This window comes from Arvicanthis niloticus, chromosome 16 (genome assembly GCF_011762505.2).
Source record: "Arvicanthis niloticus isolate mArvNil1 chromosome 16, mArvNil1.pat.X, whole genome shotgun sequence".
NCBI classification, from domain to species: Eukaryota; Metazoa; Chordata; class Mammalia; order Rodentia; family Muridae; genus Arvicanthis; species Arvicanthis niloticus.
The window spans coordinates 26,188,107-26,202,242 of NC_047673.1; the positions used below are offsets into that span (position 1 = coordinate 26,188,107).

A 14,136-nucleotide genomic window follows, 5' to 3' on the forward strand; every position below is an offset into this window, starting at 1 on the left:
CTAAGCAGGCTGTGGCTGCTGGCACACAGATTTCTGCTATGAGTGATAAGACATACAACAGAGGCTGAACTGTCTTCTCAGAACGACCATACCAGCATAAGAGAGAGGTGCAACAGGAAAAAGACATGTGAATGCATCCTCCATATGAGCTCTGGTTTGGCAGGAAAGAGTGAGGGCTAGGACGGAGGTGCTAGACTGCTGTGTTCTTGTGGGGTGCAAGGAATGGAGTACAAATCAGATCGGTGCTGAATAGCCCCTACTAACATCCAAAAACTCAGACTGCATGGGAAAAATCAAACAGTGAAAAGGAAGATGGCAAAGAAGAATTAGCACAAGATACCCTTCACGTCTAAATTTAATACAGAGGAAGAGAAACCTCTGTGATTCAACAAGCAGATGGCAGCCTCAATAATGGACTGGTACTGGGGACTATGGTAACCAGGGAATAATACTGCATCTGAAAAACAATGCAAGAGTCCCTCACAACCTGTTCATGAAGCTACTGGAACATGGGGATAGAGAAGATCAGTCTGGCTGCCCCAGAAGCAGAGAAAATGATTAATATAATGACTCACCCCTACTTGAAACTAAAGCTGCATAATCTGAGGCAACATGAGGAAAATTAGTCCCGAAGGGACTAGAATGGCTCACATAGGGACACTTAGGTATGACCAGCTGAGTTCCTGTGTCAAAGGATATACAGCAAATAGGAAGGGCAGAACTGAGTGTCAAAGGCCATGTGTGCGCCCCACCAGTGTTGTGTCAGCTTCCTCCAAGTGTGTAAGTCTCCCTCCTCAAGATTGAAACATTCCACCCTGCAGGAAGCTCCTTAAAGGTAAACAACTCAAAATAGCTTCCTGGATTCCCTGAAACTGACCAGATACTGCCATTAGGTCCCTCCCTACCACAGGAAGCAATAGAAGCTGAGAGTCCCTCTCACAAGAGCAGAGTTGAGCACCAAAGAAGACTCAGAAAGCAGACCAGTTGCTTGGAAGCGGTTTAAGCCAGAGTCCTTAAAAAGGACTCTGCAACCCGCTGAGCTGCCTGCGCTGTGCAGTGTGCTCTAGGTGTCCCAGTGTGTGTGAGCGGACACTCACACAGGAGTGGGCTTTGGTGATATAGCTGCCTTGGAATCATTTTCCTCCCAATAAAACTCATTGGTTCACCAAGTTGGACTTTGTTGGTATCAATTCTTTGGTCTGTCATAGGATCCCTATGTAGGGTGAGTAGATGTGTGTTATGTCTCCCCTGAAAAAGTTCTGTCATAAAATACCAGGCCAGACAGGATTATATTCACAGGAGAGTTAAGATGGGGGTGGGGCTTTTGTGGCTTTGCACAGTGACTCCATGGTAAAATATGATCTTTACAAAATAGAATCTGAATGACTTACTTATGTTTGTTGTTCATAAAGTGTTCAAGCAAGGGGCATGAGAGAAAGGCGGGGCAGACAAAGAATCTGTCTAGGTCTCCAGACAGCAGGATTTCCAGGTGAAAGGCTGACAAAAAGCCATGCATTGTGCTTGTCAGCCCCTGAAAGCTTTGAAGCCTGAAACACTTGAAAGGGTCAAAGAAGTGAGAACAGTACAGGTGAAAAAAGACTAAGTATTTCCTGGGGCAGGCAGTTAGTCCATTAGAGTATGCTGTGTACACTTCTCCCTAGAAGAAAGCACACTAGCGGTTAAAGATGCTTGCCCAGCCTGGAACCCTTTTAAGCAGCTGGGTATGACTCATGCAAAGGCAAAACCATGGTGCTTATCAAAGCCTGTCAGAACCAGGAAGCTGGATCCCAGCAAGCACAGAAGGCAAGAATATAGACCTGCTCCCCTTTGGTCCCCAGCCAGGCTGGACGCCTAGGAAAGCCACTGTGGGTGGAAGGATGTGCAGCAGTCCCAGATGAAGTAGCAGGGTGGCTCATGAAGAACTGCATATTTAGCAATTTGTAATCTATATCTAATAAGATGCCTAATGAAGAAGCTGCCTCCCTTCATGCTGCCATACCTAACTGCTCTACTGATAGGATGACTGATGTAAATGATGAGATCTTTTGGTGTTGCATTAGACCTTACTAACACTCTGAAATGGAAATATCTCAATTCAAATGAAATAGCAAAAAATTCCTGGTCTCTTCTTCCCACTCTTAAAAGACAAGATGCTCTCCCTTAGGATATTTCACAGAGGTCAACAATTGCTGGAGAGAGCAGACTCTGGCAGCGCTGCGTGCAGATTGGATAGGGTACTGTTTATGCTGCTTTTGTGAATAGTCAACCACACCACCCTGGGCTTTCCAGTGAGTAGCTGCCATTATACAACCCCAATAAGCTCAATGGCTCACCAAGCCAGACTTAGGAGAACTCTTTCTATGCTCTGTCACTGGTGCCTGATCTGGGGTGAAAAGATGATTATTCCCATCCACCAAGGAAACATTATACAACCAGGATAGGAAGTAACAGCACTCATCATTTTGCAGAAGACTTGAGAACTATTTGATGAGCTTCTGACAAAGGACCATACAGTTTTAGTAGAGACCTACTATCTAAAGCCCTGAGAAATCCCTACTATCTAGGTTCCTGAGGAACAGAGGTCCAGATGGTATAAGGGTGAGGAACGCACTGTGGAATTGTCTCAATAACTGTTAACCAATTCAAGCTTCATTAAGCTCATGTGGCTTTCCACCAACACTTCTTTAATGATGAATTTCACACTGCCAGAACCACAGTCATTCAGACACATCGATAGCTGACAGAAAAACTGAAAAGGGCATTATTAACATAACTGCTGAAATTCATGTTACTGAATACCAGGATTTCCATATTTCACACTGGCAAGATTACATAATGTGTTTTCAGGCTGGAAGATGGTTCAGCTAGTAAAGTAACCATCATGCATCCATGAGGACTTGAGTTTGGCTCTCCAGCACCCTCAGAAAGCAGCAGAGTAACCTTCGTGCTCAGGCTGGGATGACAGGAGGATCCCTAGAGTTCAGTGGCCAACCAGTCTAACCGAACTGTGAACTCCAGCTTTGACCTCCACACATGAATGCGTATTCATATGCACACACATGCAGACCTATACAGGCATGTACTTATAACACATGCATACACACACACAGTTCTCTGTAAGATATTAAAGGCCAAAACATCTACTATAATATTTGTTGTTTCATTTGGATTATGGCAAAATATGTATTATATAAAACTATCTGAGCTTTATTAATATTTATAATTAGTATGTGAGTGGAAACAAGCACATGCTATAAAACACATGAAGCGATTAATGGACAACTTTGGAGTTGGTACTTTCCTTCTACCACCACTGTGGGATCAACTCGGGGCATGAGGCTTGTACAGCGAGCACTTTGACCTGCTGAGCCGTCTCACCAGCCCCCATCTGAAACATCTACCGTTCAATATCATTATGTGCTTTCAAATAGTTGTGACTCCCTCATTTTATTTGCTATTTAATTTTTTGTTTGCTTCTGTGAATCAAAATATTTAACAAAGGAAAAAATATTTATAAAATTTATCAGGATTTCCTTAAAACTCTTTAGACTTAACAGAATTTCTAAAATACCCTTTTATTTAATGAGGATCACTCAGTCAAACACGATATACTTACAAACAAATGAACAAAGGGTAAGACAGTCCAACACCGTGGGAACTGTGAGTGATGGCTCCACAGTTAAGGGTGCATCTGCTCTTGCAGGAGACCCAAGTTCAGTTCCCAGCACCTACAGTGGACTTTTCAAACTCTAGGTCCAGGGGATCTAACCCATCTTCAGGCCTCCAAGAGTTCCAACACACACATGAACACATACATAGAAATACACACACATACATAAGTGTAAAAAAAAAAAAAAAAAACAATCTTTAAAACAAGCATTCTAATATCCTACTTACTGAAGGGTTTTACTTTAAATGCCAAAAATAAGGACTAGAAGGATCCATCCACCACAAACTCCACTACTTGCCTTGGAGTGGCAAGATGAGGGGCTATTTTTTCTTCACTTTCATATTTAGAGGACTGTTTTTACCATCAGGAAACCAATTTGAGAAAGTCATGACAGCTGTCAAATTATAAAATAACTCAAAACATAGTTTTATTTCTCATTACTATGAAGTATCCATTCAAGCAGCCAGACCTAATGATTTTAAGACAACCAGATCTATAGGTTTAGTCTACTGTGTCACTTAATAGCTATGTGAAGTCTGACTTTGACAAAAAAAAAGTAGAGTAGTACATTAAGAATTATTTCTATATATAAGAAAGTCAGACCTGAGATTAGAAATATTAACCTAGCCGGGCGGTGGTGGCGCACGCCTTTAATCCCAGCACTTGGGGGGCAGAGGCAGGCGGATTTCTGAGTTCGAGGCCAGCTTGGTCTACAGAATGAGTTCCAGGACAGCCAGGGCTACATAGAGAAACCCTGTCTCGAAAAACCAAAAAGAAGAAAAAAAGAAAAAGAAATATTAACCTAAAAAGCACCCTTTTCAAAAGTGTACTGAATACCTATATTAACACCTATACCTTGTCTTCATAACTTTCCAAAAGGATAACAGTTATACATTCTACTGATACACTATGGATACTAGGCTGGAGTGTGAGGATGAGGTAAAAGAAAAAATTTTTTGCTTTCTATCAAACGAGCCATAATGCAAGAAGCCTTGTGGGGAACCCTGGGTAAGTCAAGTTTTTAATACCTTGCTCTACAAATAAGTTTGGAAGATTTTTTTTTTTCCAAATGAGATGTTTTCTACACAAAGTAACAACTTAGCATCTCTATTCCAGACATTATTTTACAGAACAGCTACCATGGACTTATTAACTGTACTCCTGTGTCATCTTTAAAAAAAAAAAAAAAAAAAGACAAATTTCCATAGTCAGTACAAGATAAGCATATGAAAAAGGAGAAAGGCACAAAGTATGAACAGGCTGGCTGGGACCATCAAAATGGCTCCCCTAGCTATAGCAAAATGAGGGCATCCAATCCTGTTGGCTCTACTTGGACTTACCCAGCCATTTTCAAAAGCACTGCAATTAGCTACAAATTGCAAAGTTTCGTTAATTTTCAAAACTATAAGTGGTGATATGAAGACTGTAGCTTTTAAGAATTATGGATCAAGCAGTAAACTCTTTTAAAGGCTGTTTGACTCTGTAGTTAACAAAAGTCATCTAATATTAACTATCAATGTTTATTCGATTCTTTAAGAAGAAAAAAGTTATAAGTCCTAACAAATAAAAACCTGCCACTAGTCATTTAGTCACAACCAAAAACAATCTTCATACTTTATTTCTCCATTTCCCACAGTTTAAAAGAAAAAGACTTATTTTTTAAACTGAACTAAGGAGCTGCCATTCCACAAAGAATTGAAAAGAGCACAGTTTAATGGTCATGCTGCTTTAATTCTACAGATAAACTGAGCAAACGGGAAAAGCAAATTTCCACAAAGCAGGCAACAACAATCTAGAACCTGACGGAGCCCCTAAAGCACAGGACCCCAAGACACATACACCGCTAAGACTTACAGGACCCCAAGACAAACACCCCGTAAGACTTTCCTCTATTACTGGAAGTCAAAATGATTTTCAAAAAATTAGGCTCAAAAGCCATCATCCCAAGTGCCTAGATTTAATAAAATCCCAGGAATCTCATCTTAGTCCATAAATACATAGGTAGGTAGGTACATACGTACGTACATACATACATACATACATATTAAGGAGTACAATGTTTTTCAAACAATACACTAAAAGTCCGCTTCTGGATATCTGCTTCTTGCATTGTGGCTCGTTTGATAGAAAGCAAAGAATTGTTTCTTTTACCTCATCTTCACACTCCAGCCTATTCGTGGTGACTAGTCCTGCTCACTTCTGATCAAGAAACCACATGAATAACACAAGTAGCTCAAATCATAAAAGACAATTATAAATAACAAACATTTAAGTGATCTGGCAAGTCTAACATCAAGGAGCCTCAACCAGCAAGCCCCCTCTCTCTCCCTGCGCAAAGCCAGCCGGTTAAATGGCACAGCTTCGGACACATGCTCTAGGTGAAGAACTAGCCCAACCCATCCTTTTTATTAGGGATCATTCCCAAAACAGCTACCGTACTCCACTGTACTGACAACACTACTCACAGGTTAGACCTTCCCAGCTTCCCTCCACCTAGCATGCACATGAACACATGGACACACAAAGCCACACATTCAAAAGGAAGACAAACATATGGACTCAACACTTGCTCATGCCATGCCCTCCTAAAAATCTATGCACTGAAACCTTCAGTGTGGCAAGATTAGGAGGTGAGGCCTTTGGGAAGTGACTGGGCAACAGAAGGGAAACTTAGAGCCTTTGTAAGGAAAGACATGAGTGCACGTTTCCACTAGTTTTCTTTCTTTGCACTGCTCTATGCTCACCACTAAAAAGTACTAAAAAGTTGTCAGTCAGCAACTCAGAAGACCGCTCTTACCAGAATCCACTCTTCTGAGACCCTGATCTCAGATTTCCAGCAATATGAGAAATTTTTACAACTAATAAACCACCCAACTGTTACACTTGCATAATACCAGTCCAACTGACTTACAAATAGTCATAAATATTTATGAATCTACTAATTGCTTTTAATTGAATGATGTTGAGCTAGGGGCATGACTATTGGTGGAGTACACGTACACATGGGTGAACACTGGAGTCAACCCTTCAACACCACACCACATAAGGCAAAAGGACACACAATCCCACAAACGTGCTTAGAAACGCATTTGCAAATCTTAGCCATTGGCTCTCAGCAACTGTTACATTAGTAAGAGCAGCAGGACCCATGTTAAAGCACTGGCTAAAGAGACATTTATCCTCCAACTTCTTAGAAAAGTCAAACCTAAAATTGAATATTCTGCTGTACCTGATGCTAGACAACAAAGCAAGTTGCAGGGAAAAGCAGCCTCTAGGATGACACCAATAATCTAGTATATAGTCACAAGCTGAATACAGTTCTGGGTCAAGAAGAGACCAAGTCACATGACAGAGACAGGGTCATAATAGCACTAAAAAAACTATCATGAAGTGATATCACTGCCACTGTGATGTCACAATGTATTACTTCTGTGTTCTATGATGATTTTGGTGTGAACAAACCCAGTGTGGTGTACCTGTACTGTCCCTGTCATATGAAACCATAACAATTACATACAGTACATAGACTTGGTAATGCTAAATTACTAGCTTGTTGTATTAACTACATTACGCTTTTCATCATTATTTCACACTTAAAAAGTATATATACATGGAAAGCAGCCTCACGCAGGCAGGTCCTGCAGAAGGCATTGCTATCATAGGAGATGGCCCGCCCAACGCTGTTATGTCCCGGAGCACATCCCACGGGGACAAATTCTAGCTTCCAGTGTGTCAGTACTAGAAAGTAAAGGACAGTGATGACAATTATTCTGACCTGGTGTTGACCTCCGCCACCTTATATATATATCTGTCCTACTTCTTAACGATAATGTACACAAAGTACAATGAAAATAAAAGATTATTTAAAATAAAGATCACTAAGATGAGGATTCAGAAGATAAAAAATATCTTGTTCAACGGTATACAGAATGACTGTTTTAAGTATTACGAAAGAACCAAAAGTTTAAAATTTTTTAAAGATTCTAAAGTGGGAAAGTCTTGACCAAGCATGTCATGACAGCTTTGTTCATAATAGTCAAAATGGAAAACAGCCTAAGAGCCCATCAACAGAAAGAAGCCTGGTTGTAGCACACTGATATAAGGAAGTCTACTGAGCATATAGGAATTATTGATCTATTATAGGGGGTGGGAGAGGCAGGTATAAACTGCATATGATTCCATTTATAGAACGGTTAAAACATAACTGTTAATCCCAGAAAACTGAACTTCCTGACTTTGTAGTAATAAGGGTCTGGGGTATTTGTATGCACCAAAACTCTGCTTATTTGGGGCACCTACCCAATTGTCTGCAATCCAGGCATTTAAACAATCTGCGAGACTGAGGGATATTTCAGCAGACACTATAAGGCAGAAATATGAGCGATCTTAGATAACAGTTTGCTTGTTACTTTTTCCATTATTGGAATGCATATTTGTAATGCCATCAAAAAGCTAGTTTCTTCTTTAAACCATTCACTTCCAAATTGTAACAGCATTGAGGCAAAAGAAAAAAAAAACACTTCATGCATCTCCCTATCTCAAAGCAGCTCCTGTGAACTGTAAGGAACATGCACAAGGTTAAAAAAACACAAGGTGCAAACAACCCCATTTCCAACCAGCAATTTTAAGTCTAGGAAAAATTTGCAAAGCAATTTTTTTCCTACCACTGTCAGTCAGACCTTTCAATCCTGAGATGTTGTGCCTGTGGCACTGCCTGTAATCCCAGCACCTGAGAGGCTGTGGCAGGGGCCTCAGGAAGCCAACCTAACCTAAAGTAGGAAGACTGTCTCTACAAAAATGAGAACCAAATAAGGTAACTTTACCAACCAAATCAAAGTGGTTGTCTCAGTAAAAGTCAGAGAGGCCCAAACTGCACAGATTCCCACTCCAGGACTGAAGCACTTGGACTACTTTTTACCACAGGTTAGAGTATTTAGCTAAACAAACAACTGTACTGGAAGTGGGTGGGGAGCCAGCATTGTATTTATGAAAAAAATCAAGATCTGGAGTTGAGCAACTTTTGTGGGGTATGTGCTGCAAGGGGTCAATCCAAATCAAGAAAACAAAACTGACATACATTCTACCCTTGGCTACCTTTGATACGAATGCCTTATAATACATAGGACAATACAAGTAATGTGTTAATTAACTACACAGAAGCCTACATCAAGCATCTTCAATTTAAAATAAATAGTATGCTGGGCATGGTGGAGGCTCTGTAAGTTTAAGGCCAACCTGATCTATACAGTGAATGAATTCTAGGACAGCCAGATATATGTAGAGACCCTGTCTCAAAAAAAGAAAAGAAAAAAGGAAAGGAAGAAGAGAAGAGAGGAGAGGAGAGAAAAGAAAAGAAAAAGTAAATACTCTGAGGGGGCTGCAAGGATGAGTCAGTGGTTAAATGTTTCAGCTACTTTTCCAGAGGACCCAAGTTAGTTCCCCTGTCACCCCTTATTTCACACAGCTCACAACCACCTACAACTCCAGCCTGAGGGAATCCAGCACCCTCACAGGTGCTGGATTCCCTCACTCACACACTCACACACACACACACACACACACACACACACCCCACACACATACACCACATGCCCATATATAAATACACACATATACACATAAACTTTAAAAATGAATAATACTGAGATCTCAAAACTGTTTGAACCTTCAAAAGAAAATGTCATCTGAACTCTTCTGTAAAAAGAAATTTCACCAAAATTATACGTTTGTTAAGTAAAAATACATCACTAGTAGAAAATAAATTAAGATAATTCCACTTTAAATTGGTACTTAAAAACCTCTCTGATGAGCCAGTGTAGTGCACACCCAGAATGCCAGCACTCCAGAGGCAGAGACAGGCAGACTTCTGTGAGCTAGCTCCAGGAAAGCCTGGTTTAAATAGCCAGGGCAGACAGGGCTGCATAGTAAAACCCTGTTTTCAAAAACAAACCTAAACTAAACAATCTGTTTTAAAGGAAGGATTTCCCAACTGCTCCAAACCCAGAACTAACAGCCTCTTCTACATACTCCAAAAGATACAACATACTCCTACAGGTTACACTTCGAGGTGGTGTTATTATTCTTTAAATGTCCTCACTACATAGTAAGCTCTATAAAGTTAAGAATTATCTGCCACCCCAAAGTTTTGCCAGTATTTAACACATTTGAAACTATTACTAACTATAATTTTTAAAATTTTCCATCTAAGACATTTCCTTACTTCTTATCCTTAAAACAGCTATTCCAGGACAAACAATGACTATAGTAACAGTTAACTAATAGTCAACCAACAAGAACTTTTAGCTACTCAGCCTACAGCTAATGGAAACTAGACTTAAACTTTAATGTTATATAAATATGAAAGTATAGGTTAACTAGAGAATGTTTTTTACTGTGGAGAGTTTGATAATTGTTTTGTCTATTTGCCACAAATGAGCTAAAGAAGGGGGGGGGGGGCTAAGAAGCAAAGAGCCTGCTAACTGCAAAGTAACTACATAAGGCTGTTTCCTGTCTACAGTCTAATGTGAGCACACATAAACGCCGGAGACTCCTAAGCAATCTGTGGTGAAGAGAAGCCATGACAGGAACAAGCCGTCTTCTGTGTGGAACAGTGCTGAGTGAGTGAAGTGATGCAGAGAGAGCTGTAAGCAACATGCTTACATTCGCAAGACAACATAGTACTCAGATTTAGAAAATAAACAGTCTCAGATATTTATTAAATCAGATTTAGACCTTTCATTTAACCTCAAGATAAAGAAACTGTGTAGTAGTGCATGTCTGAAATCCCAGGGTTTGGGAGACTGAGGCAGAAGAACCTTAAGCCAGGCCAGATCTGTCTCAAAAGACAAAGAAAATGAGACCTAGAAAAAAAAACAGAAAAGAAAAAAAAAAAAGAAAGAAAGAAAAGAAAGAAAAGCAAGACAAGAAAAAGAAATGTTATTTCTTATAAAACAGCCTTGACTTTTCATCTACTTCGATGAAAGCCGACTTATAAGCCAGTTCATCACACTCAATAGTTACTGTCTAAATATCCAGCATAGATCCAGTAATCTGACCATTTCCACTGGCTATCACAGCACCGGTCACTGTCCATTAATGAATCACAGACACCATTTGCTAAAAGTTAAGTGGAAGACTATACAAATACACATACAGCAAGGGTGTAGTTCCCATTTCAAGTTCTGATTAAACTGCAACAATATAAACTCTAAGCAATGGCTAAAATTAATTTTAAAAAAAACTCACAACCTAACAGCTATTCATTTTCCATGAGCCCCATACTACTTTCTCCCCCAAACACCAAGTAACTTAGGAACTGTGCACTGCAATTACAAACCCAAGTAGAGATAGATTATAGCTTAAGCGTTAAGTCGAACTGCTGACTCAACATCAATGTTTCACTACTTTGCTTGTGAACCAGACTCACTTAAACATGTGGGCCTCACTTCATCAACTGGAAAATGAGAATCGAAGTACCTGTCAAGTTATAGAAAAAAATACATAAAGTTCTAGGCTTGAGTTTACAGAACTGAAGGAGAAACACCCACCGAAACATACAGCAAGAGGAGCTGGAGGTGTATGTAGCCCAGTAGTGGAGTGCTGACCCAGCAAAAGCAAAGTCTTGGTCTTGAGACAGCATCTCAAGACAGAGAAGGCACTGGAGAGATGCTCTGACATTAATTAAGCACTGCTTACTCTTTCAGAGAAACTGAGCACCCACAACTACACGTAATTCCAGCTCCAGGGAGTTGCCCTCTTGTCCCTACAGACACACAGACACACAGACACACAGACACACAGACACACAGACACACACACACCTGGCAAACACACACATGTACTCATGAAAACAAAAACAAAATTTAAAAAAAAAAAAAACCTAACATTTAAAAGCGAAATCTTTGATACTTTATTTTTAAAGTATCTTTTAATTTTGTATCTGTCTGTCCTATTTGAATTTATAATAAATGTGTAAGTACACACTTCAAAGTTAATGTTTTAAAGTGCATCACCTAATCATCTTTATTTAAAAAAAAAAAATCAACCAAAAATATCAAGGCAGTGAGATTATAACCCGTTTGGTTTTGTTCCACATTTCTGTGTTTTATAAAAATATTCTGTGTTTCTAAAAGAAAACTACTACTTACTCGAAGGGGGAGGGGCAAAAAAGTAAAGTTCAGCATTTGGAAATCAGTGCCTATGGAGTGTTTCCCTGCCGGAGACTTCTTGCTAAATCCTCACTCAAACAACCTATCATCTTTGTCTCTAAGAAAATGAGAGAGCTTGAGACAAGGTAAATACACAATGGACCTCAAAACTGCTCTCTTTGTCCCTTATCATAAAGCACACAGTACCTTTATAACTATTGTCTCCGACTGGCCAGTTGTAGTCTCTCCAAACAGATAGTCGACTTCTTAGAAAAGGTGGAGTTTCACAAACCCCATTGTCTTTCGTTGTGTTACTTAAAGAATATGAGAGATTCTTAAACACTTGTTGAGTTACTGTACACTTCTTTTGGCCCGGACTGTTCGTCCTCGAGGGACAAAACCGTGTCGTAAAAACAAAACTAACTAGGCCACGAACCACAAAGCTGTTTCTAAAGCTACTCAAATCCAACTTGTCTCAGACACACTCTGAACTGAAAAAGTTTTAAGTATGCCCACAACCAGGGTTGACCACTACACAGAGTTTGCATAAGTTCAAGTACCACTCTTGCAAACGCCAAGAAGTGAATTCACACCTCGTCCCCCTTGCAACGCCCCCAGCACCCAGGCACTAAACTTCAGTTCTCAGGGTGAGGAGTAAAAGAACCTCCACCAAGCCCCTACTTGTCCCACTACAACCTGTAACTTTTTTGTCCTAGTCCGATCACCCTCCCTCTGCTCCAAAACCCGTAAAACACAATTCCAAAGTCTCTGACCTGCTGCGAAGTGCAGGGGAGAAGACTTTCGGCCAGCCATGTCCTTTGCATTCACGTTCGCGGCGTCCACCAACCTCTTCACCCGGGACACGTCCCCATTTCGACAGGCCTCCAGCAGCTCCCGCAGGGCCCCACTCACGGCCGGGACCCCCTGGCCGAGGCCCGCCGTCCCGGGTCCCAAAGTTGCTGTGGAGCCAACTCCGGCCGCCTCGGGACTCTCCGCTAAGCTCGAGCCAGGGGAGGACGGGGAGGAAGACGAAGACGAAGTCGGGGAAGAAGTGGACGACGCGGAGTTGTTACCGCCGCCGCCAGCTGGGCTGGGAGCGACCCCGACGGCGGCGGAAGCTGCCGGGACAGCGGCCGTAGCAGCCACCGTGCAGACGGCGCCGTCCACCGGGTCGGGAGATCGCGGCCTGTCGGGCGGGTCCCGGCTGCCATCCCCCTCCGGCAGTGCCAGGCCGTGCCGTGGGGAGGCGAAGGGCGCCAGGCCGCCGGCCGTGGGCGAGGCAGGAGTGGGTCCTGGGGTCAAGCCGGGGCTGAGCGGCGGGGGAGGTGGCGGTGGCGGAGCCGAAGCCCCCGGGGCAGGCTGGAGCTGTTGCTGATGATGGTGGTGATGATGCTGAGAGCGACGCGACGCCGCCATCTTCCCACTCCCCCGTACTGTCACTGCGGCAACGGCGCCACCGCCCGCCCCCACTTCCGGATTTTGGACCAATCAGGATCCGACATACCCGGAAATGATTCTTGCCGAAGTGGGTGGAGCCCAAGAGAAGAAGGGAAGTATTGGAAGCTCAGAGAACCACCAGCCTGGGGGCGTGGCTTAGTAGTTGAGAGACTGGCTTTGTGACGCCCTGGCGGGCTGGCTAGGCAGATTTGAAAGTTATGACGAGCCACTACCTGTCTGAGAAACTTCTGCCTTCCTTCACTTTCTGCGGGATTGCTTTGGACTGCTTCGGTCTTTCCTCAGGTGCCCATCAGTCTGAGGTATCTCGCTTCAGAAGAGGCTATTAAAGTATAACTTGTGCAAACATCTATCAAATGTCCTCGCCCGAAAATGAAATTAATAGTACCCACCTCACAAAATTGTTTGTAGGGATGAAGTCAGCTAATGCATACAAAACGCTCTGAAGAATACATAACTATAATTAGCACATTGGGAATATTTTTAAACGCAGTGTTGGACCTCTCTACACCTTACAATCTTTGGTCTCATTCTGACACAGGACAGGAGGGCAGGATAAGGGCACCTTATTATCTAAGAGTGCATTTGTACTTAATCCCGGAGAAAGGAATCCATACATATACACACTGTCAATAGCTCAGTGTTGGAGTCTGAGAGTCGGATTGTTGAACATGTATATACCCTAATACTGATCAGATCAGGGACATAGCTCAGAATTATCTGAACTAAATCATCATCTTTTTCTGTCAGCTTATAAAGGAAAAACACCACAATGAGGTTATATGCAGATGCATGGTAGTCGGCTCTGACTTAAGCCATTTTTGACATAACAGTTCATATTGAGCTTTAATTTGATGGGCCCTG

General features: G+C 41.9%; 1 protein-coding gene across 2 annotated transcripts in view; it reads right to left on the reverse strand.

Moving 5' to 3' along the window:
• Positions 1–13,316, reverse strand: part of Tnks (tankyrase) — a 142,565-nt gene extending 129,249 nt beyond the window's left edge. The window contains exon 1 of one of the 2 annotated variants that reach the window (XM_034519890.2): positions 12,591–13,314. In XM_034519890.2, coding sequence (XP_034375781.1) covers positions 12,591–13,233 — 643 coding nt within the window. In that variant the 5' untranslated portion in view covers positions 13,234–13,314. Of the gene's footprint in view, positions 1–12,590 lie in introns of both variants that reach the window. The other variant, XM_076914025.1, reaches the window with a different exon arrangement.
• Between the last annotated feature and the right edge of the window lie 820 nt (positions 13,317–14,136).